Below are 24,182 nucleotides of genomic sequence, written 5' to 3' on the forward strand. Positions count from 1 at the left end.
TGTTCAGCTAATGCATCACCAGTTTACAATGTAGGTGCAATTCTGGGATTATGTACTGTCACAGATCTATAACGTCCAAGAGGACCACACCTTGTCCTGGTTTGTAGGCTTGCGTGCCTCAGTGACCAGGAGAGTGATGTTGGCTGGACTCAGGGCTTTATGTTTTAGCTCTTGATAAGGTCACCCATATCAAACAGGTCAAAGGGCAGAGGCCAGACTAAGAGTGGTCCACTGGTCCTCCAGGTTCGGGATTCAGCTTGGGGCTAACAATCCTGACTGGTGCAAAAAAAAAACTGTTAAGGAAACAGCAATGAGTATTCCTTCCACATCTGAGTGATGGTATTCCTGAGTCTCCACCCAGGACTTGCAAGACTGATAGTAGTGAAAACCGAGCTACTGGCATGATGAAGGAAGCCCTGAACACCATCAGAGATGGAGGACCTTCATTGCTGCCCTGAACACGGTGGCGTAACGGGCTATGGAGATGTTCTTCATACGCACACCCTCTCGAAGAGGCTCCTGATTTGCTGGTTTGAATGGAGGCCTCCAAGGAGTCTGTGGGTTTTATAGTAGGGGTGAGTTTATAGCAGGGAGTATTTTGATAACAGAGAAAGGCACGACACAGCTGTCATGGGGAGCAGGGGGAAGAAGCCCTCCCCCCCCCCACAGCAGCCTAAAGATGGATTAAGGAACAGATGCCAAAGATGCAGATAAGGAGGGAATGCCATTATGGAATGGAACAACCTCAAAGACATGAAGGTGATGAATTATGGTCTCTATAAAATTTAAAAAATGGCTTGTTTTGAGGGAGAAGATTGAAGCTACTTTCCAATGACCTAATGGAGGTAGATCTTTTCTTGCAAATAATAAATGTGCATATAATTTGATTCGCTCTGAATTTATTGCTGTATACTAGAAGACCTAACTGAACAGTAGTTGACACACAATGCTATTAGTGCCATGGGCATCGGAGTGTTGAGTTCAATCCTGACATCCTCTGTAAGGAGTCTCTGTATGCCCTCCTCATGCAATGCATGAGGTTTCCTCTGGGAGCTCCAGTTTCCTCCCACTGTCCAAAGATGTAGGAGGTAGGTTAATTGGTCATTGTAAATTGACCCATGATTAGGTTAGGTTTAGATCGGTGGTTGTTGGCGACGCAGCTTGAAGGATGGGAAGGGATTTTGCTGTGATGTGTCTCCAAATAACAGAGAATAAATAAAAATTCGGGACTCACCTGATTTTGCTCCGCACATTTGGTCAGCATCACAATGACCTCTGACTTCTGCTCCCAAATCATGCGCCAGAAGTCTACCACTGTATTCGGCAGGGGTCCCTGTGTAGCAATGAACGCCTTTTCGCGATTGTAACCCTACAAGAAACCAGAAGGAGAACTCTGAAGAAGCCAACAGAAGTAAAAGAAAAACCTGAGGTGTGAGATGCCCTCCTGGCTGGCGATGAGAAGGGAAGGGGTGGAGTAAAAAGATGGAGTCTGGTAGAGTTCTACTCAACTAAAACCCAAAGACCTCCCAGTAAATTCTCCAATCATTCGCCCTAAGATGCTAAAGCAGAGCTGATACATTTGGGCATCCAGGTGTGAGGCTAAGTTTATAGGTATAGTTTCCTCTGAATATGATCTTGTAGCAGGCAAAAACACAAGAGATTTTGCAGATGCTGGAAATCTTGAGCAGCTCACACAAAACACTGGAGGAACAGCAGGTCGGGTAGCATCTATGAAGAGGAATAAAGAGCTGATGTTTGGGGCTGAGATCCTTCATCATTGGAAAGGAAGAGGGAAGAAGCCAGAATAAAGGGGGTGGGTGAGAGGGGTACAAGATAGCAGGTCATAGGTGAAACCAGGTGAGGGGGAAATAGAGTAGGTAATGAAGAGGGAATGAGGCTGGGAGAGGATAGCTGGAAGATGTAAAGGGCAGGATTCCCTAAGATTAAAAGAGGCCAGTTGAGGTGGTCCCTAATCTGTGTTGGGTCTCACCTTTGCAGAGGACACTGAGAGCAATCGATGCAACAGAGAGCAACAGACACACAGGTGAGGTGTTGCCTGAACCAGAAAGATTGAATGGCAAGAGAGGAGGCGTAGCACTTGACAGGGGAGGGAAAGATGTGCCTTTGTAATAGGATCCTGTTGAAGATGATGGACATTATGGAGGTTCGTGGGGGTGGTAGGAGAAGACAAGGGGAGCCCTATCCCTGTTATGAAAGTGGGATGATGGGGTGAGGGCAGATGTGGGGTGTACCAGGTACTCCTCCTCTAAGAGGACCACAACCCTGTTGTGATTTGGAGGCTTGTGTGTCTACTGTGTCCAGTTCCGGTCGCCTCACTATAGGAAGGATGTGGAAGCATTGGAAAGGGTACAGAGGAGATTTACCAGGATGCTGCCTGGTTTAGAGAGTATGGATTATGATCAGAGATTAAGGGAGCTAGGGCTTTACTCTTTGGAGAGAAGGAGGATGAGAGGAGATATGATAGAGGTGTACAAGATATTAAGAGGAATAGACAGAGTGGACAGCCAGCGCCTCTTCCCCAGGGCACCACTGCTCAGCACAAGAGGACATGGCTTTAAGGTAAGGGGAGGGAAGTTCAAGGGGGATATTAGAGGAAGGTTTTTCACTCAGAGTGGTTGGTGTGTGGAATGCACTGCCTGAGTCAGTGGTGGAGGCAGATACACTAGTGAAGTTTAAAAGACTATTAGAAAGGTATATGGAGGAATTTAAGGTGGGGGGTTATGTGGGAGGCAGGGTTTGAGGGTCGGCACAACATTGTGGGCAGAAGGGCCTGTGATGTGCTGTGATGTTGTATGTTCTGTGTTCAATTACTCAGATAACCATGTTGGCTGGTCTAGACTTTATGCTTTATCTCTTGGTGGAGTCACCCGTGCCAAACAGGTCAAAGGGTAGAGGCCAGGTTAAGAGTGTTCCAGGGCTAACGATCCTGGCTGGTCAAAAAAAATTTGTTTCAGAATCCTTCTTTATCTGTATGTGATGGCATATGACCAGGGACAGAGATGGAGGAAGGACTGGAGAACAAAAAGATGAGGAGTAGATTTGAAAGGTGGGGGGGGGGGGGTGGGAGAGAAAGACACCAGGCAACAGGTGAAACTTGGAGGGGGAGGGATGAAGCAAAGAGCTAGAAAGTTGATTGGTGAAAGGGACAGAAGGCCATGGAAGAAAGAAGAAAGTGGGGGGGGGGGGGGTGGCAGTGTGCAGGAACACCCCTGGGTGGACTAGGAGATAACATGAGAGAGGGACAAGGGGATGGGAAATAGTGAATTCCTCCAGCATTTTGTCTATGTTGCTCAGATTTCCAGTATCTGCAGATTTTCTCTTGTTTGCATTCCAAACCAAATTGAGTCCTCAGATTCAAACCCAAAGCGGCCTGGAGTAGGCCCAAAGCCTCGCTTACTGGTTCATCATATTAGTGGGCACAGAACACAGCAGACAGGGCAGTGTTCATAGCCTCAGCCCCATGGAGAGAGGAGTGACCATCGCGGAGTGCGAGTGAAATCAGCTCTCATTTCGGATCCTGACATCCCGATATGAAACAAGGAAGGAAGGAAAGAAAAGTCTGCCAGCCTTATCTAATCTGACAAATATGTGACCCGATTCCACACCCTCGTGACTAATTCTCGAGTTTCTTTTTCCTTATTACCTTCTCATGGGAGGGTAAAATGAGTAATAAATGTTGCCCTCACCCTAAATGAGGAACAGTAACAAATAAGGAGGTAATTCTTGATTACTTTCAAGAACAGGGAGATCCAAAGGGATTCAACCCCTCTCTCCTCAGTCATTACAATTCACAGATTGGACAACTGACAAAGGTAATCGCAGAACCCATATGTTATGTATTTAATATTTCAGTGATACTTGAGGGATCTAGTGTGTGTGTGTATATAGGTTAACTAAACTTTGAATTTCACAGATACACCATCCTCTAGCTAGAAAAATTCCTCCTCATTTCTGTTCTAACGAGATGTTGTTATATTCTGAGGGTGTGCTCTCTGGTCCTAGACTCTCCCACTATATGAAACATCCTCTCTACATTCACTAACTGTTTTCAATGTTTCGGACGAGGGTTTGCATAGGTCTGTGTGTGAAACTCACAGGCATGTAACTTGCATTGATGTAATCGGAAGAGCTGCTACCAGGCTGTCGTCTAAGTTTAACTCTGGTAGCATCGTCTGAAAGAGAAAACAGTGTCATTGGAATGAGCAGCACACAGTAAATGCAGTCTCTTGTATCCATAAGACACCATAAGACATAGGAGCAGAATTAGGCCATTTGGCCCATCGATTCAATCATGGCTCCACCATTCAATCATGGCTGATCCTTTTTTTCCCCCGCTCCTTCTCAACCCCAGTTCTCGGCCTTCTCCCCGTAACCTTTGATGTCATGTCCAATCAAGAATCTATCAATCCTTCGCCTTAAATACACCCAATGACCTGGCCTCCCCAGTGGCACATAGCAACAAATTCCACAAATTCACCGCCCTTTGTCTTCCCTGGAATTGTGGTGCATTGGGCAGAAACCTTGTCATTTCTTTAGCATTTGTCTGTTTTTTTGAGGCCGAGTTTCTAGCTCGACTCTCAACCCAGCACAGATGGAAAGTGTGCAAGGAGCTGGCTGGATTTGAACCGGGGACCACTCGCCTCGAAGGCGGTTGCTGATGCCACTACACCACCAGCCAGCTTATTCACTGGAATAAGAAGCCATCTTGAGCACCAATGAGGAAGGAACTTTCCCATGTAACCTGGCAACGGTAACTTCTTCAATAGATGCATTAGTACTGACAAACACTGGTAGATCATTTGGTCCTTTAATCCACCCTCATTCTCCTTATTTCTTCTACCCGGCTACCATCCAAACAGAAGTGGGAACTTAAATACCACAGAGCAGCACACACAAAATGGTGGAGGAACTCAGCATCTGTGGACAGAAGTAAAGAGTCGACATTCCTGGCATCATCAGGAGCGGGAAAGGAAGCCAGAATAAGATGGAGGAGGTGGAAGGAGCATAGGCTGGTAGGTGCTGGGTGAAGCCAGGTGAAGGGGAAGGTAGCTGGACGGGGAGGGGAGGGTGAAGTGAGAAGCTGGGAAGTGAGAGGTGGAAACGGTAAAGGGCTGAAGAGAAAGGAATTTAATAGGAGAGGAAAATGGACCTTGGGAGAAAGGGAAAGACAGACATACTTTATTGATCCTGAGGGAAACTGGGTTTCATTGCAGCATCGGAGTGAGGTGAGAGGCAGGTGAGGAGAGGGCTGCCAGAGTGGTGAATGGAAGAGGAGAGAAGAGGGAAGGGGGAGAAATTACCTGATGTATGTTTCTCACTGTCCACTTTTATTCATTTGCCTCTTTTAGAATCTTCATTTAAATAACCCTGTAAAACCAGTTTTTGTAATTTTTTTCCCTATAGGTTAATCATTAGGGGAGTTCAGGTCTCATTTTTGGTAAATGTATGGTGACCTTTCTTGCAGACCTACAGAATGGGGTAGGCTCAATGGTTGTTACTCTGGACCCAGTGTTGTAATACTTTTTAAATATTACGATGAACAGTGTGACAGTCAGTTTGTACCTAAAGTGATAATTCAGTCTCGCGTTCCTCTGGGAGCAGTCTAAGCAGAGACTTGGTTATCATTTTAGGTCTAGACTGAGAATGTATTACAGTACCAGGTCCAGAGTAATAACCATTGAGCCTACCCCATTCAAACTGTGCTGGGAATTATCCAGACGACCAATGGTGCGGCAGAGGAGGGTACTGCACAGGATCGAAGTAAGCTGCAGAGAGTTGTAAAATTGGTCGGCTCCATCATGGGCACTAGCCTCCTTAGTGTTCTGGATATCTTCAAAGAGCGATGCCTCAAAAAGACAGCATCCATCATTAAGGAACCCCATTACCCAGGTCATGCTTTGTTCTCATTGCCACCATCAGGGAGGAGGTACAGAAGCCTGAAGGCACACACTCAACAACTCAGGATCAGCTTCTTCCCCTCTGCCATCCGATTTCTGAATGGACATTGAACCCATGAACACTACCTCACTACTTTTTTTAAAAATTCTATTTTTTGCACTACCTATTTACTTTGGTTGTGGCGGTGGTTGGCATTCGTCTGTCTGGAAGGACAATGGGTGATGATCATCGTCATCACAAGTCTGGGCGGAAGGTATGGAGATCCTGAGATGCCCAGTTGTCAAGATCCCCCTCTCGGCCTCACCACTGTAGTCCAAGGAAAGCTTATGAAGCAAAACGTTTGGCACCAGCTTGGCTGCAGGAGCTGCCGGGAGGATGTTCAGTGACGTCCTTAGGGGCTCCACTCCTGATTTGCTGTCTGGGTTTACTTGCATAGCCTTCACCTCTCCAGAGGCTTCCCGCAAGGCAGTGGGGCTATTTATCCATAGCTGGGGATCTGGCTCACGAGCAGCAGGGCATGTCCAAATGTCAGTAGGCCTGCATACTACTCTTGCAGGGGCTAGACCTCCTTTCCGACCTCTGTAGTTCAGCCCGAGTCCGAAGGGAGTTCAGTTTCCGTGTGTGGCCAGCTATTTAATACATACTGTATATAATTACTGTAATTCACTGTTTTTTCCCCTATATTATGATGTATTGCATTGTACTACTACTGTACTGCAAAGTTAACAAATTTCACAACTGTTGATATTAAACCTGTTTCTACTCTACCATTGCTGGGGGGTTTTCCAAGGGCCCGAGCTAGGATTTAATAGAACATCGAACACGGACCAATTAACACCTCAATGTTGCCACTATGTGTCTATCAAATAGTCAGCATGGATTTCAAAGCACCATCAGTATAACGCAGACTCCAAGAATCCAATTGGGAGCTCAGAAAAGAGCTTCTTGTTCAATGGGTAGTGAGAAGTTGCTTCCACTGGGAGAAGTCAAGTTTAAAGTTAAAAGTAAATTTATCATCAAAGTCCATATATGTCACCTGAGATTCATCTTCTTGTGGGCATTCACAGTAGAACAAAAAATGCAATAGAATCAATGAAAACCTACACACAAAGACAAATGACCAACATGCAAATGCTAAGGTAATTAGTATGTATTATTTAGTATGGTAATTAGTAAGGGGGCAAGGGAGAATCAGATTCAGAATCAGGTTTAATATCTCTGGCATATGTTGTGAAATTTGTTGTCTTTGGAGCTGCAGTGTGATGCAATACATGATAATATAGAGAAAAAATAAATACATTACAGTAAGTGCATATATATATTTTTTTAATAGTTAAATTAAAAATAGTGCAAAATCAGAAATAAAAAAGTGAAGTAGTGTTCATGGGTCCAATGTTCATTTAGAAATCGGATGGCAGAGAGGAAGAAGCTGTTTTTGAATCACTGAGTGTGTGCCTTCAGGCTTCTGTACCTCCTTCCTGATGGCAACAATGAGTCCTGGGGCCTTTCTGAGACACCGCTCCTTGAAGATGTTTTTGGACACTATGGAGGTTAGTACCCATGATGGAGCCATCTAATTTTACAATTTTCTGCAGCTTTTTTCGAACCTGTGCAGTAGCCCCCTCCCCCACCTCCCCACCACCCCACTCCAGACAGTGATGCAGCCAGTCAGAATGCTCTCCATGGTACACTTGTAGAAGTTTTTGAGTTTTCAAAGTGGTTAAGTTAAATTGATAGATTTTGATGGTGAAAAAATAGGGCAAGATTTGAGTGTAGTATAAGCATATTAGCATGGAACAAATGGGCCGAGTAGCCTGTTTCTGTAGTATGGATCCTGTGTAATCCAGAGGCAACATTGTCAAGAGAACTGGAGGGAAGTGAGTGACGGAAGGTAAAGCACTATTACTGAGGTCCTTCAGGGTTAATTCGTAAATGCCAAGCTTTGTACTTACATGGGAAGATGTTCATATATCGATTCTTCACTGCATTGCTCGCAAGTTTGGAAGCTTTCTTTGACTGGTCAGTACCCACTCTCTCCAGACTCTGCAATGAATTGATAGGAATTGTTTGGGGTTGCAAAAAGAAGTCCAGTGCTTGGATGAGCTCGTACTAAAAAGATAGGGAAGGGCCGTCCTCGGGCAGCACATTCATTTGTAGTGCAATGCTGGGTCCCTGCCCACCATGGTCCTTAGATGACAGAATCTATAGATGCTGGAAATCCCTCCGACGCACACAAAATGCTGGAGGATCTCAGCATGTCAGGCATAAAGAGTAAACAGTTGACATTTCAGGCCGAGACCATTCGTCAGGACTTCATCAAGGACCACCATAGTTTTCGTTCACTTGTACAATGTGTGCATCACCTGCTTTTGACAATGCTCTGCACTATCTAGTTAAGCAAGTTCTCAGGAGTTCGAAGTGAGTATTTCAACAGAACATACGCACCTGATATTCTTCAGAAAAGCCAGAAATTTTGTTGCGCTGCACGTAGCTCTTGTATTCACTCACAGGAATGGGCCTAAGGAGCAAAACAAAGCGTAGGTGACTTTATTCGATTCAGATGTTCACTCTAACTCAGCTAGTGCTGACTCATTAGGTTCTGCATTGCAGACCTAACACGAAACTCTAGGCTTATGCTTCAGTGCTACCTTGATCAAGTTCTGCAATATTAGAGGAGTCTTAGTCTTCTCGCTCATCTTTCAGGAGAAATAAAAGACCAAGGCCATGCATTCTTTCTTTGCTCCCATCAGAAGGCCTTTGGCCTTGTTGTGAAGGGCAGTGGGACTGTCTTGCAGTGACTCATCCCTTAAACATGAACTCAAGAATTTCTGCAGATGCTGGAAATCCAAAGCAACACACACAAAATGCTGGAGGAATTCAGCAGGTCAGATGGCATCTATGGAAAGAGTTGGCGTTTTGGGCCAGGATCCTGATGAATGAACCTACCACAGGTATGTGTTTGTTTTGTTGGTTATTTAGCAATTTATTTACCTATCTATTTCGCATTATTAGAGTCATAGAAAAGTACACCACAGAAAACAGGCCCTTCAGCCCATCTAGTCTGTGCTGAACCATTTAAACTGCTTACCTCCCATCAAACTGCACCATGACCATAGCCCTCCATACCTCAACCACCCATGCACCTATACAAACTTCTCTTAAACTTTGAAATCGAGCTCACATGCACCACTTGTGCTGGCAGCTCGTTCCACACTCACATGACCTCTGAGTGAAATTTCCCCTCATGTTCCCCTTAAACTTGTCACCTTTCACCCTTAAACCATGACCTATGGTTGTAGTCTCACCCAATATTCAGTGGAAAAAGCCTGCTTGTATTTGCCCCTCATAATTTTGTATCCCTCTATCAAATTTCCTCTCAATATTCTATTGTAAAGTCCTAACCTATTCAATCTTTCCTCATAACTCAGATCTTCCAGACCAGGGAACATTCTTGTAAATTTTCTCTGTACTCTTTCAACCTTATTTGCATCTTTCTTGTGGGTTTATGACTAAAACTACGCACAGTACTCCAAATTAGATAGATAGATAGATACTTTATTCATCCCCATGGGGAAATTCAACTTTTTTCCAATGTCCCATACACTTGTTGTAGCAAAACTAATTACATACAATACTTAACTCAGTAAAAAATATGATATGCATCTAAATCACTATCTCAAAAAGCATTAATAATAGCTTTTAAAAAGTTCTTAAGTCCTGACCACAAATTAGGCCAAAAGCTTTCTTTATGGCCCTATCTACCTGTGACGCCACTTCCAATGAATTATGGACCTGTATTCCCAGAGAGCTTTGTTCCACCACACTCCTCAGTGCCCTACCATTCACTGGGCAAGTCCTACCCTGGCTGGTCCTACCAAAGTACAAGACCTTGCTCTTGTCTTTCCAGACATGATGGAATGGCAGAGCAGACTCAAGGGCCAAATGCTACTCCAATGTCATATCTGCAGGTATGGACGATGCAACCACTTGTTGCCTGAACAATAATGGAGCTTTTTCCTTTTTTTCATTGCCATCTCACAGGACAATGGTTGAATCGGGTGGAGGTCAGACCAGGTCCAATGTCGAAAGGAACGAATAAAGTTTCTATAATCAATTTCAGCGTAATTTTCTGTGGTACTGTGATGAGTTTTAAACTCATGAGTTTAGATTACTGACATGATACCTTTCTGTTGGAGCTATATCTTGTGCAAATATGACTGAGAGATCTTTACTGTTCCACAGAATATATGAATCCCATGCAAGGGGCAGCTTGGTAGAACAGAGGTAGCATATTTGTATATTCTCCCCATGGCTGCATGGGTTTCCACCAGGTGCTCCAGTTTCCTCCCACATTCTAGAAGACTTGGGGGTCTGTGAACACCTACGCTCGGTCCGCCAGAGAAAGCAGGATCTCCCAGTGGCCACACATTTCAATTCCACGTCCCATTCCCATTCTGATATGTCTATCCATGGCCTCGCCTACTGTTGAGATGAAGCTATACTCAGGTTGGAGGAACAACACCTTCTATACTGGCTGGGTAGCCTCCAACCTGATGGCATGAACATTGACTTCTCTAACTTCTGTTAATGCCCCTCCTCTCCTTCTTACCCCATCCCTGATTTATTTAGTTTTTTCCCCCTCCTTTTTTCCCCTCTCTTTCTGCCCATCACTCTGCCTGTTCTCCATCTCCCTCTGGTGCTCCCCTCCCCCTTTCTTTCTCCCTAGGCCTCCCGTCCCATGATCTGTATCCCTTTTGTCAGTCACCTTTCTGGCTCTCAGCTTCACCGCACCCCCTCCAGTCTTCTCCTATCCTTTCGCATTTTCCCCTCCCCCCACTACTTTCAAATCTCTTGCTATCTTTCCTTTCAGTTTAGTCCTGACGAAGGGTCTCAGCCCGAAACGTCAACAGCACTTCTCCCTATAGATGCTGCCTGGCCTGCTGTGTTCTACCAGCATTTTGTGTGTGTTGTTGTTTGAATTTCCAGCATCTGCAGATTTCCTCGTGTCTGAATTTAATTCCAATTCTCATTCCCGTTCTGACATGTTGGTCCGTAGCCTCTTCTTGTGCCAAGATGAGGCCACCCTCAGTGTGGAGGGGCAACACCTCATATTCTGTCTGTGTAGCTTCTAACCTGATGGCACAAATATTGATTTCCACTTCTAAGGAAAAAAAATTCCCTATGCCTCCCCTCTTCTTCTATTTCCCCATTCTGGCCTCTCGCCTCTTCTCACCTGCCAGCTGGGTCTCCCCCTTCCCTTTCTCCTATGGTCCACTCTCCTCTCCTACCAGTTTCCTCCCTCTCATCCTTACTTGCCACCCCATCACCAGAAATAAGATGATAATTTTTTTTATTTAAAAAAAAAGTGGAATTGAACTTAGGAGTCGAGAGGTAATGTTGCAGCTATATAGGACCCTGGTCAGACCCCACTTGGAGTACTGTGCTCAGTTCTGGTCGCCTCACTACAGGAAGGATGTGGAAACCATAGAAAGGGTGCAGAGGAGATTTACAAGGATGTTGCCTGAATGGGGAGCATGCCTTATGAGAATAGGTTCAGTGAACTCGGCCTTTTCTCCTTGGAGCGAAGGAGGATGAGAGGTGACCTGACAGAGGTGTCCAAGATGATGAGAGGCATTGATCGTGTGGATAGTCAGAGGCTTTTTCCCGGGGCTGAAATGTTTGCCACAAGAGGACACAGGTTTAAGGTGCTGGGGAGTAGGTACAGAGGAGATGTCAGGGGTAAGTTTTTTACTCAGAGAGTGGTGAGTGCGTGGAATGTGCTGCCGGCAATGGTGGTGGAGGCGGATATGATAGGGTCTTTTAAGAGACTTTTGGATAGGTACATGGAGCTTAGTAAAATAGAGGGCTATGGGTAAGCCTAGTAATTTCTAAGGTAGGGACATGTTTGGCACAACATTGTGGGCCGAAAGGCCTGTATTGTGCTGTAGGTTTTCTATGTTTCCTCTCCAGCCCTTCGCAGTTTGCGCCCACCTGGGCCTACATCACCTTCTAGCTTTCCTCCTTTACCCCCCCCCCCACCTTTTTTATTCTGGTATATTCCCTTTATCTTTTTCAGACTTGAAGGGTCTTGGCCTGAAATGTCAAGTGTTTATTCAGTTCTACAGGTGCTACCTAAGCAGCTGCGTTCCTCCAGTATTTTGAGCGCGTTGCTTTGGATTTCCAGCATCTGCAGAAACTCTTGTGTTTATGACTAACGGGTGAGTCATTGCAAGACAGGTGTTGGAAACGTGGCGACAACTGCGGGCTGCCTCATGCGACAAGTAAATTTAATCTTTATTATTCTTACAGGTCTTTAGATGAGATCCTGAAGTTCCTTTTTCTCCACTCTTCTTGTAAACACAAGCTTTCCAGGATTGGTTGTCCCACCAGCCTCCCATGCATATCACTGGGGCATTATACCACTGCTTGGTGCAATATCGGAATGCAAGGTACCAGCTGTGTGGTCGTGTAAGGTTGTTATAGTTAGGGAAGGCAGTAGCGAATAGCTCCTACTACTATTGAATGTTCCCAATGGTGTGCATCACTACTTGTAATAATAATAGCCTGTGGTTTAGCTAACCCATGGCTTAGCTACTAAGCTTGCGGGAACCGTTTCTACGGGCAGGAGAATGGGCAAAGTAGGATTACTGGCATCTGAAAACCAGTCGCTTTGGGCAGATGGGACTCATCAGCCATTGCTGGCAGCTCATCTAGGAGAAGGAAAACTCTTACCTCAAACCTCCTCTGCCTGTCAGCTGTAACCACTCATGGGGGGGGGCAACCCTCAAGGAAAAGTCTGGAGCTGGAGTCCCTAAGGCAGTCCTACCCTGACCGGCAACCCCTGCAATGCCACCAGTACGAGAATGTATCGGTCGGTCTCTGCCGTTCCTCTCGATTCATCAGCTCCGTGGAGAGGGGGAGCCTGCTACGCGGGAAGCAGCTTGCTCTCCACATCGCTGTGCCCTGACTTGTGTATCACATAAACAATTAAAAAGCAATGTCCACAGTCAGCCCTGAACAGTGCAGGGCTTCAGGCAAGATGCTATTAAATCAGAGAGAGAGGGAGAGGCCAATGTAATTCAGAGTACAGCCGGCACTGACAGAGAGACATCAGCTGCAGTATCATAGACAGTGGTGGGGGGAGGGGAGGGAGACATAATCCAAGTCGTCAAGAACACAAAAATCCACCTACTTGTATGCTGAAGAAAGGGCAATCTCTGCCAAAAATTCTGACTCGGGTTTCTTCCTGTAATGATAAAAATGACTTGTTAATGTCAATTTCTGTATCGGTAATATATTAAAATTTCTTAAGACATTCTGCAACAGAAATTGATGCTGATCGGCATGTTAAATTGGGTCCTACAGGACTAAAGAAAAACAGAGGTAGAGAGTTTTAGGAAGAAATACCAGAATTTGAGGCATAGATTGATTCATGGATGATAAGCTTAGGGGAGTGTAGACACTCAGTCGCTGTGTTATTACTACCCCCTGTACCTAATAGAGAGGCCACAAAGTGTACGTTCGTGGTCTTCTGCTGCTGTAGCCCATCCACTTCAAAGTTCAATGTGTTGTGCACGCAGAGGTGCTCTTCTGCACACCACTGTTGTAATGTTGTTATTCAGATTCAGTTTATTGTCATTTAGAAACCACAAATGCAATGCAGTTAAAAAATGAGACAACGTTCCTCCAGAATGATATCACAAAAGCATATGACAAAACAGACTACACCAGAAAATCCACAGAACATTTGACAATCCCCAATCCAGAGTCCGGAGAGGCTGCTGCGTATTAATATCGCGCTACCGTCATAGCGCGTTCCCTGGAAAGGAGCTCCAAATCTACCAGACAAAACAAGACCAAAAACTAAAGCTACAAGACCTGCACAAAACCACATAGTTATAACTGTGCAAACAATAGCATAATTGATTAAAAAAAACAGATCATGGGCACAGTAAAAATAGTCCAAAGATGTTAAAGGACTATAAGTTCAAAAGAAATCACCACAGTTTCCACAAGTCCCAAGGGTCCCGACAGACTTGCCATCCCACGCTGGCGGCAGAAGGGAATACCCCCGCTATGGACTTCCACGGCGCCACCTGACTCAGCCTCGCAGTTGCAGCACACACCGAAAGCGACCTGACCGCTGCGGAGTCCGAGTCCGTCGAACCTCCGAGCCAGCGACCATCCCCTCCAGCACAGCTTCTCCGAGCACCATCCTCTGCCGAGCGTATTAAGACGGCCCTGCCAACGGCCATCAGCAACGCGACCCCGAGGACTGGGGGCCTGTCACCTTCCCGTCAGCTTGAACCACTCCAGCTATTTTCCCCTGTCCTCTCTCAGTAACGAGGCATTTTCACCCACAGAACTACCACTCACTGGATGTTTCTTTTTTGTTTTCCACACCATTCTCTGTAAACTCTGAGAGACTGCTGTGTGTGAAAATCCCAGGAGAGTAGCAGTTTCTCAGATTCTCAAACTACCCCATCTGGCACCGACAGTCATTCCACAGTAAAAGTCACTTAAATCACACTTCTTCCCCATTCTGATGTTTGGTCTGAACAACAACTGAACCTCTTGACCGCGTCTGCATGCTTTTATGCACTGACGTGCTGCCATGTGATTAGCTGATAAGATATTTGCTTTAACGAGCATGTGTACGGGTGTTCCTAATAAAGTGGTCACTGAGTGCAGATCCTGATCAATCAGGAGGCTGGAGGGGATTATAGAAACAGGAAGTGATGGGCCCAAGACAGGATGTAGAAACCAAATAATTTTACTAAAATTGAGGGTCTGCTTAGCCAAAATACTGGTGAGTGAGCACAGGATTATCAGTATGTGGTGCAGGACCCAACAAAAAGTGTTGCTGAAGTACATGGCCCTCAGACCATAACACCATAGGAGCAGAATCAGGCCAGTTTCCCTTCATACTGAAGCATCAAACATTCCCAGGGCAGGGAAAGCAAGGACCAGTTACAGAAGGAAACTCACTTCACACTTGTATGTGGAGCCACAGGTCCCACACGACAAGGTTCAGGAACAGTTATTACCCCTCAACCATCAGGCTCTTGAACCAAAGGAGATAACTTCACTTGCCCCATCACTGCACTCTTCCCACAACCAATGAAGTCATCTCACATCCTTGATATTAATTGCTTGCTTATTTATTTATTTATTGTACTTGCACAGTTTGTTGTCTCTTGCACTCTGGTTGATCGCCCAAGTTGGTGCAGTCTTTCATTGATTCGGTTATGATTTTTATTCTATGGATTTATTGAGTATGCCTGCAAGAAAATGAATCTCAGAGCTGTAAATGGTGACAGCCATTTGATAATAAACTCACATTGAACTTTGGAAGTACATATGTGTCACCATCTATTACCCTGAGATTCATTTTCTTGTGGGCTTATAGACAATAGACAATAGGTGCAGAATTAGACCATTCGGCCCTTCGAGCCTGCACTGCCATTTTGAGATCATGGCTGATCAATTACTATCAATACCCGTTTCCTGCCTTGTCCCCATATCCCTTGATTCCCCTATCCATAAGATACCTATCTAGCTCCTTCTTGAAAGCATCCAGAGAATTGGCCTCCACTACCTTCCGAGGCAGTGCATTCCAGACCCCCACAACTCTCTGGGAGAAGAAGTTTTTCCTTAACTCTGTCCTAAATGACCTACCCCTTATTCTCAAACCATGCCCTCTGGTACTGGACTCTCCCAGCATCTGGAACATATTTCCTGCCTCTATCTTGTCCAATCCCTTAATAATCTTGTATGTTGCAATCAGATCCCCTCTCAATCTCCTTAATTCCAGTGTGTACAAGCCTAGTCTCTCTAACCTCTCTGGTAAAACAGTTCAGACATCCCAGGAATTAACCTCGTGAATCTATGCTGCACTTCCTCTACAGCCAGGCTGTCCTTCCTTAACCCTGGAGACCAAAACTGTACACAATACTCCAGGTGTGGTCTCACCAGGGCTCTGTACAAATGCAAGAGGATTTCCTTGCTCTTGTACTCAATTCCCTTTGTAATAAAGGCCAACATTCCATTAGCCTTCTTCACTGCCTGCTGCACTTGCTCATTCACCTTCAGTGACTGATGAACAAGGACTCCGAGATCTCTTTGTATTTCTCCCTTACCCAACTCTATACTGTTCAGATAATAATCTGCCTTCCTGTTCTTACTCCCAAAGTGGATAACCTCACACTTATTCACATTAAACGCCATCTGCCAAGTATCTGCCCACTCACCCAGCCTATCCAAGTCACCCTGAATTCTCCTAACATCCTCATCACATGTCACACTGCCACCCAGCTTAGTATCATCAGCAAATTTGCTGATGTTATTTTCTATGCCTTCATCCAAATCGTTAACGTAAATCGTAAACAGCTGTGGTCCCAATACCGAGCCCTGTGGCACCTCACTAGTCACCACCTGCCATTCCGAGAAACACCCATTCACCGCTACCCTTTGCTTTCTATCTGCCAACCAGTTTTCTATCCATGTCAATGCCTTCCCCCCGATGCCCTGAGCTTTGATTTTACCCACCAATCTTCTATGTGGGACCTTATCAAATGCCTTCTGAAAATCGAGGTACACTACATCCACTGGATCTCCCCCGTCTAACTTCCTGGTTACATCCTCGAAAAACTCCAACAGATTAGTCAAGCATGATTTACCCTTGGTAAATCCATGCTGGCTCGGCCCAATCCTATCACTGCTATCTAGATATACCACTATTTCATCCTTAATAATGGACTCTAGCATCTTTCCCACCACCGATGTCAGGCTGACAGGTCGATAGTTCTCGGTTTTCTCCCTCCCTCCTTTCTTAAAAAGTGAGATAACATTAGCCATTCTCCAATCCTCAGGGACTGATCCTGAATCTAAGGAACATTGGAAAATGATTACCAATGCATCCGCAATTTCCAGGGCCACCTCCTTTAGTACCCTAGGATGCAGACCATCTGGACCTGGGGATTTGTCAGCCTTCAGTCCCATCAGTCTTCTCATCACCGTTTCCTTCCGAATGTCAATCTGTTTCATTTCCTCTGTTACCCTATGTCCTTGGCCCATCCATACATCTGGGAGATTGCTTGTGTCTTCCTTAGTGAAAACAGATCTAAAGTACTCATTAAATTCTTCTGCCATTTCTCTGTTTCCCATAACAATTTCACCCAATTCATTCTTCAAGGGCCCAACATTGTTCTTAACTATCTTCTTTCTCTTCACATACCTAAAAAAGCTTTTGCTATCTTCCTTTATATTCCTGGCTAGCTTGTGTTCGTACCTCATTTTTTCTCCCCGTATTGTCTTTTTAGTTAAGTTCTGTTGTTCCTTAAACACTTCCCAATCATCTGTCCTCCCACTCACCTTAGCTCTGTCATATTTCCTTTTTTTAATGCTATGCAATCTCTGACTACCCAAGAATACCTGCCATTGCTGTTCCACTGTCTTTTCTGCTAGGCTATCCGTCCAGTCAACTTTGGCCAGCTCCTCCCTCATGGCTCCATAGTTTCCCCTGTTCAACTGCAACACTGACACCTCCAAGCTGCCCTTATCCTTCTCAAATTGCAGATAAAAGCTATCATATTGTGATCAGTACCTCCTAATGGCTCCTTTACTGCGAGATCGCTTATCAAATCCTGTTCATTACATAACACTAAATCCAGAATAGTTTTGTCCCTGGTCGGCTCTTGTACAAGCTGTTCCAAGAATGCATCCCGTAGGCACTCTACAAACTCCCTATCCTGTGGTCCAGCACCAACCTGATTCTCCCAGTTCACCTGCATGTTGAAATCCCCCAAACTACTGCGACATTACCTTTGCCACATGCCAATGTTAACTCCCTATTCAACTTGCACCCAATATCCGTGCTACTGTTTGGTGGCCTGTAGACAACACCCATTTGGGTCCTTTTGCCCTTACTGTTCCTCAATTCTATCCACACAGACTCCACTTCTCTTGATCCTGTGTCCCCCCTTGCAAAGGACTGAATCTCATTCCTCACCAACAGGGCCACCCCACCTCCTCTGTCCACATTTCTGTCCCTACGATAGCACGTATACCCTTGTACATTCATTTCCCAGGTCTGATCCCCCTGCAGCCATGTCTCCGTTATCCCAACAACATCATAGTTACCCATTCGCACCTGGGCTTCAAGCTCATCCGCCTTATTTCTGACACTTCGTGCATTCAGATACAGAATTTTTAGCCCATTTCTCCTCTCTCTGTTTGAATCGCTGCCTATTGTGCTTAACCCAGTTCCCCGAACTCCTATCGGGCTATACGCCCCTAGAATTTTGTTGTCCTTCCTAAATTTACTTATTCTTTCAACACATTTAACTCCATGTTCCGTCAGACCATCCCTCTGTACATGAGTCCTCCTTATCACTTGTTCCGCCCCACCTTCCTCTACTACACACTTAATATTCCGGAACCGTGTAGTCCCCACCTGTCCTTTATTCTTCCTCTCGCTATCCTCTCTCACATCTGGGAAATCTGGGAAATAGATCAGCCATGATGAAATGGCAAAGCAGACTCGATGGACCAAATGGCCTAATTCTGCTCCTACAATTTATGATTTTATGGTCTTATTAACTATTATTATTATGAGTATTAATATTATTAATATTCCTGTTTGTATTTGCACAGTTTGTTGTCTTTTGCATACTGATTGTTTGGGTGCTGTCCTTCACTGATTCTATTGTGTTTCTTATATTTACATGAATGCCCACAAGAAAACAAGAGTTGTATATGGTGGCATATATGTACTTTGATAATAAACGTACTTTGATATTTTGAACTTTGAATATTTGGCAACAATAGACTATCAGAAAGGAGATCCTGTATGGGCGTGATATTCTTTTGTTGAGATACAAAGTGGAGTAGGCCCTCTCGGTCCTACAAGCCACACCGTTGAGAAATCCCCAATTTAATCCTAACCTAATCTTGGGACAATTTACAATGACCAATTAGCCTTTGTACGCCTTTGGACTGTGGGAGGAAACCGGAGCACCTGGAGGAAACCCATGTGGTCCCAGGGAGAAGGTGTAAACTCCTTATAGGCAGCGGTGGGAATTGAACCTGGGTTGCCGGCACGGTAAAGCGTTGTGCTAACCACTATGGTATAGTGTCACCCCATTGATATAACTCAGAGTAACACGTACAACAAGCTGGAGGAACTCAGCAGGTCGGGCAGCAACCATGGATGCTGAGTTCCTCCAGCTTGTTGTACGTGTTGCTTTGACCCCAGCATCTGCAGTGTACTTTGTGTTTATAACTCAGAGTAAATTTGCCACATTAACTCGAAACATCATCCATTTGCAAAATCTTATCTGGATGGATAAGATTTATCATTCCATGTTCTTCTAAAAATAACTGGAGAGAAAATACTTCAATTTTTTTGCACTGGAATGAAGAGGGGGAAAAGTCAGCATAACTTGAGTGAGGCAGGACTCCAGGGGCAGGAAGCAATATCAATTAGAATTCTCCATCTGTTAAGGTTGCTATCAGTGGTGAGACAGATTGGGCATCGTCAAGTTTCTTTAAATCTCCATCAGTACACGTTCATTACCGTCATTGAGTAAGTCCTCTTACCTCCGAAACCTGACTCTATAGATGATAAAGAACAGTAATACTCCAATTAGGATCAGACCCAGCAGAGAGCCCACAGTCGCTCCTATGATAATGGCTGTAAATACAAAAAAATACATGGTTATCCCACTGGAAGGAGTTTGGGATATGTTATCAGGTAAACAAGGGTGAGCCAGTCAGCTATTTCAGTTCAATAAAAGACCCCACTCACCCCATAACTGCTGCTGCTGTTATCTAACTACTGTGGCCTAGCCCCCTTTCTTGTGAAAAAATGTTTACTTTATACTTAGATATTTCCCGTGTGAATACTGCTCATCTGATGCTATGCCATGATCGACTCCATTTCTTGCTGATCTCACTGATTAAAGCTTTGAGGAAGATTGAAAACTTCGAGGCGAGTGCGGAAGGCGAGCGAGTGTTGCCAGAGAAAGGTGTCTGTGTGTGACTGTCTCATTCTCTCTCTCTCTCTCTCTCCTCCTCTCCCTCCCTCTCCCTCTCCCTCTCTCCCTCTCTCTCCCTCTCCCTCTCACTCGCTGCTGCCAGAGGAAGGCTGCTGCACTTAATTGATCTCTCTCTCTCCCTCGATGCCGTCGGAGGATGGTGCCAGAGCAAAGTTTAACGATGATAGTTCACGTTATGATGTGTTTTCTGGTTTCTGGTTGTTTCTTTTTCTGTTGCTATCTTTGGGCGACTGAATCGGGGTGGCTTGTAGATAATGAACACAGTTGTGATTTGTTTTTTTTTCACATGGGGGGGGTGATTTAATGTTTTTCTTTGATTGGGTTCCATGACTTCCCTTGTTTCATGGCTGTCTATGGGTAAGATGAATCTCAGGGCTGTATACTGCATACGTACTTTGATGATAAACTCACTTTGAATCCTTTGGTACTTGCCCATGATGCTGTTGCAAAGAAGTTCTCCATTGCCCCTGTACAGTAAATTCACCTTTACTGTGAGTCAGTGTCTCTAATTGTACTACAATACCAGGTTTCTGATATTTTGATTTATTAGACTGAATCAGATTCAGAAATAGAATGGGGTTTATTATCACTGACATACGTGACTGCTTTATTATGTGCCCCTTGTTCCTAATAAAACGGCCACTGAGTGTATGTTCATGGTCTTCTGCTGCTGTAACCCGTCCGCTTCAAGGTTCAACGTGTTGTGCATTCAGAGATGCTCTTCTGCACACCACTGTTGTAACGTGTGGCTATTTGAGTTACTGTCACCTTCCTGTCAGCTTGAACCAGTCTGGCCATTCTCCTCTGACCTCTCTCATTAACAAGGTGTTTTCACCAACAGAACTGCTGCTCACTGGAGTTTTTTTGTTTTCACACCATTCTCTGTAAACTCTAGAGACTGTTGTGCATGAAAATCCCAGGAGATCAGCAGTTTCATATAACCATATAGCCATTTAACAATTACAGTACAGAAACAGGCCATCTTGGCCCTTCTAGTCTGTGCCGAACGCTCACTCTCACCTAGTCCCACTGACCTGCACTCAACCCTTAACCCTCCATTCCTTTCCTGTCCCTATACCTATCCAACTTTTTTAAAATGACAATATCGAACCTGCCTCTACCACTTCTACTTCATATATGCTCATACCACCCCAACTGGTACCAGCAATCATTCCACACTCAAAGTCACTTAGATCATATTCCTTCCCCATTCTGATGTTTGGTCTGAACAACAACTGTACCTCTTGACCATGTCTGCAAGCTTTTATGCATCGAATTGCTAGCACGTGATTGGTTGATTACATATTTGCATTAACAAGCAAGGGTACCGGTGTACCTAATAAAGTGGCCACTGAGTGTATGTCATGATATAACATTGTTTTGCAGCAACTGTACAATATAAGATATAAAATTACTGTAAGTAGCAAAAATAAATAAATAACGCATAGCTGAAAAAGGATCTAGTGCTTTCCCGGCGTACAGGACAAACAAACTCTTCTTGGGTTTCCAGCCAGGTACAGGTCTCGATTATAACCGATAATCGGATAAGAAGATGGCAGAGCTTGGCATCAAAATGCTGGTTATAATCAATACCTGTAGCCGGCTGGAAGCCTGAGAAGAGTTTATTCACAATGCATAGCTACTACCTCAAAGTTCCAGGGATCCACAGTCAATCCTAACCTCTGGTGCTAGGTGAGTGTCAGAATCTAGGAGCTGATTTGGATATCTATGTATAATTTTTTCCGTGACTGTATGCGTGCTCGCTAGCTTGAATGTGGTGTGCACCTTGTGCTGTGTATGTTTTGCACCTTGGCCCCAGGGGAACATTGTTTCGTTCGGCTGTATTCATGTATGGTTGAATGATAATTGCACTGGAATTAGGATTTGATTTGGATGTGGACAAGAGTGCAGCGTTAATGTAAAACTTGATGGCTGATGGCTCGTTGGGTCAATGTGTCTCTGTCTATGCTGTATCTTTCTATGACTTCTTGTCTCTTCAGTACATCACACCCCTGGATCAGAAATCCAGGACACCTTCAAAAGGCGATGCCTCAAAAAGGCAGCATCCAACATTAAGGACATCCATCACCCAGGACGTGCCCTCTTCTCATTGCTACCATCCGGGAGGAGATACAGGAGCCTGAAGACACATGCTGTACGATTTCTTCCCCTCCATCATCAGATTTCTGAATGGACATTGAATCTATGAACACTATCTGAGTAATATTTTCTCTCTATTTGCACTACATATTTAATTTATTTTTTTATATTTACTTCTTATTGTAATTTATGTACTGCTGCACAAAGCAATAACTTTCACGACATATGCTAGTGATGTTAAACCTGATTCTGATTCTAACTCAATCTCTCAGAAGGGTCCAATATATGAAATGGAGCAATTAATTTGTACGGAATAAGTCCTATTATCTACATTATAGAGTCATGGAGTTATAAAACACTACAGCTCAGAAAGAGGCCCTTCTGCTCATCTAGTCTATGTAGAACTACTCCGCCTGGTCCTATTGACCCGCACCAGGACCACAGCCCTCCATATCCCTCCCATCCATGTCCCTATCCAAATTTCTCCTCAGTTTTGAAATTGATCTGATATATAACAGAAATCGATACTGTAGTGGTTAGTGTGATCCAATTACAGCTCGGGTCATCAAAGTTTGGAGTTCGATTCCAAAGTAATCTTTAAGGAGTCTGTACGTTCTCCCCATGGAATACATGGTTTTTTTTCAAATGCTCTGGCTTCCTCCCACAGTCCAAAGATGAACTGGTTGGTAGGTTAATTGGTTATTGTAAATTGCCCTGTAATTAGGCTAAGGTAGAATTAGGGGCTGCTAGGGTGACATGGTTCAAAGGGTTATTTCTAAATAAAATAAAATTTTAAAGTATAAATCAAATAGCAGCTAGACAGCATCTATGGATTGCTGAGACTTTGGGTCAACAAACAAAGATATCATGAACAGACTACTGGCAGGAAGTGCAGGCATTTGGATGTCATCTCTGGTTAAGCGCAGGCATGGCGGTGATGCACTGTTGAGCAGCAGGTGATGGGTTCACTCACTGAGCCATCAGGAAAAGTTGCCACCTTTGTAAGGTGAGCTTTTGATCTAGCCTCTCCGTTCAAAGACAATGATTAGGATATTAACGGTAAGACTCCTGACAGTGTGAAGGACCAGCGAGATGTTGGGATCCATGTCCATAGGACACTCAAAGCTGCTGCGCAGGTTGACAGTGTTATTAAGAGGGCGTATGGTGTGTTGGCCTTCATCAACCGTGGGACTGAGTTCAAGAGCCGGGAGGTAATGTTACAGCTGTATAAGACCCTGGTCAGACCCCACTTGGAGCACTGTGCTCACTTCTGGTCACCTCACTACAGGAAGGATGTGGATACTATAGAGAGAGCACAGAGGAGATTTACAGGGATGTTGCCTGGATTGGGGAGCATGCCTTATGAGAATAGGTTGAGCATACTTGGCATTTTCTCCTTGGAGTGACGGAGGATGAGAGGTGACCTGATAGAGGTGTATAAGATGATGAAAGGCATTGATCGTGTGGATAGTCAGAGGCTTTTTCCTAGGGCTGAAATGGCTAACACAAGGGGACATAGTTTTAAGGTGCTGGGAAGTAGGTATTGGGGGGGGGGGGGGGGTCAGAGGTGATTTTTTTCCACACAGAGCGATGGGTATGTGGAATGCACTGCCAGTGAAGGTCTTTTAATAGACTCTTAGATAGGTACATGGAGCTTAGAAAAATAGAGAGCTATGTGGTAGAGAAATTCTAGGCAGTTTCTAAAGTAGGCACAACATTGTGGGCTGAAGGACCTGTAATATGCTGTAGATTTTCTATGTTTCTGTAACAGCGGGGGAGGAAAAATTCGCATTTGGAATACTCACGCTCTGAGCTGGTCCAGCATTCCTTGATCTCCTGCTTGCTGTACGTTTGCCCGCTCACCGTGGTGATTTTGATTGTGTACTTGCATCCAGGCTGAAGATTAGCAACCGTCAGCGCATTCTCGTCCTTCCCAATGGTACGATTAATCAAAAGTCGGTCACCGTTGTATGCGATGGCTTTGAAACTGGTGAACGTGCCCTTTGGTTCATTCCACTCCACCCTGATCGTGTATCCTCTGCTCCCAGCGCAGCGGAAGTTGGAAATAGTATCAGGAACTGAAAAATGGATGGAACAGCCTAAGTT

At 44.8% G+C, this 24,182-nt stretch overlaps 1 protein-coding gene across 1 annotated transcript in view; it reads right to left on the reverse strand.

Moving 5' to 3' along the window:
* The window catches only part of LOC140719416 (receptor-type tyrosine-protein phosphatase H-like), a 62,489-nt gene that overhangs the window by 18,698 nt on the left and 19,609 nt on the right, over positions 1 to 24,182 (reverse strand). Inside the window, exons 6-12 of the mRNA XM_073034061.1 lie at positions 23,882 to 24,154; positions 19,519 to 19,612; positions 13,112 to 13,165; positions 8,365 to 8,437; positions 7,872 to 7,962; positions 4,117 to 4,193; positions 1,235 to 1,369 (exon numbers count right to left, since the gene is read on the reverse strand). Of these exons, the coding sequence (XP_072890162.1) occupies positions 1,235 to 1,369; positions 4,117 to 4,193; positions 7,872 to 7,962; positions 8,365 to 8,437; positions 13,112 to 13,165; positions 19,519 to 19,612; positions 23,882 to 24,154 (797 nt within the window). The remainder of the gene's footprint in view (positions 1 to 1,234; positions 1,370 to 4,116; positions 4,194 to 7,871; positions 7,963 to 8,364; positions 8,438 to 13,111; positions 13,166 to 19,518; positions 19,613 to 23,881; positions 24,155 to 24,182) is intronic.

Source organism: Hemitrygon akajei, chromosome 31 (genome assembly GCF_048418815.1).
Source record: "Hemitrygon akajei chromosome 31, sHemAka1.3, whole genome shotgun sequence".
Lineage (NCBI taxonomy): Eukaryota > Metazoa > Chordata > Chondrichthyes > Myliobatiformes > Dasyatidae > Hemitrygon > Hemitrygon akajei.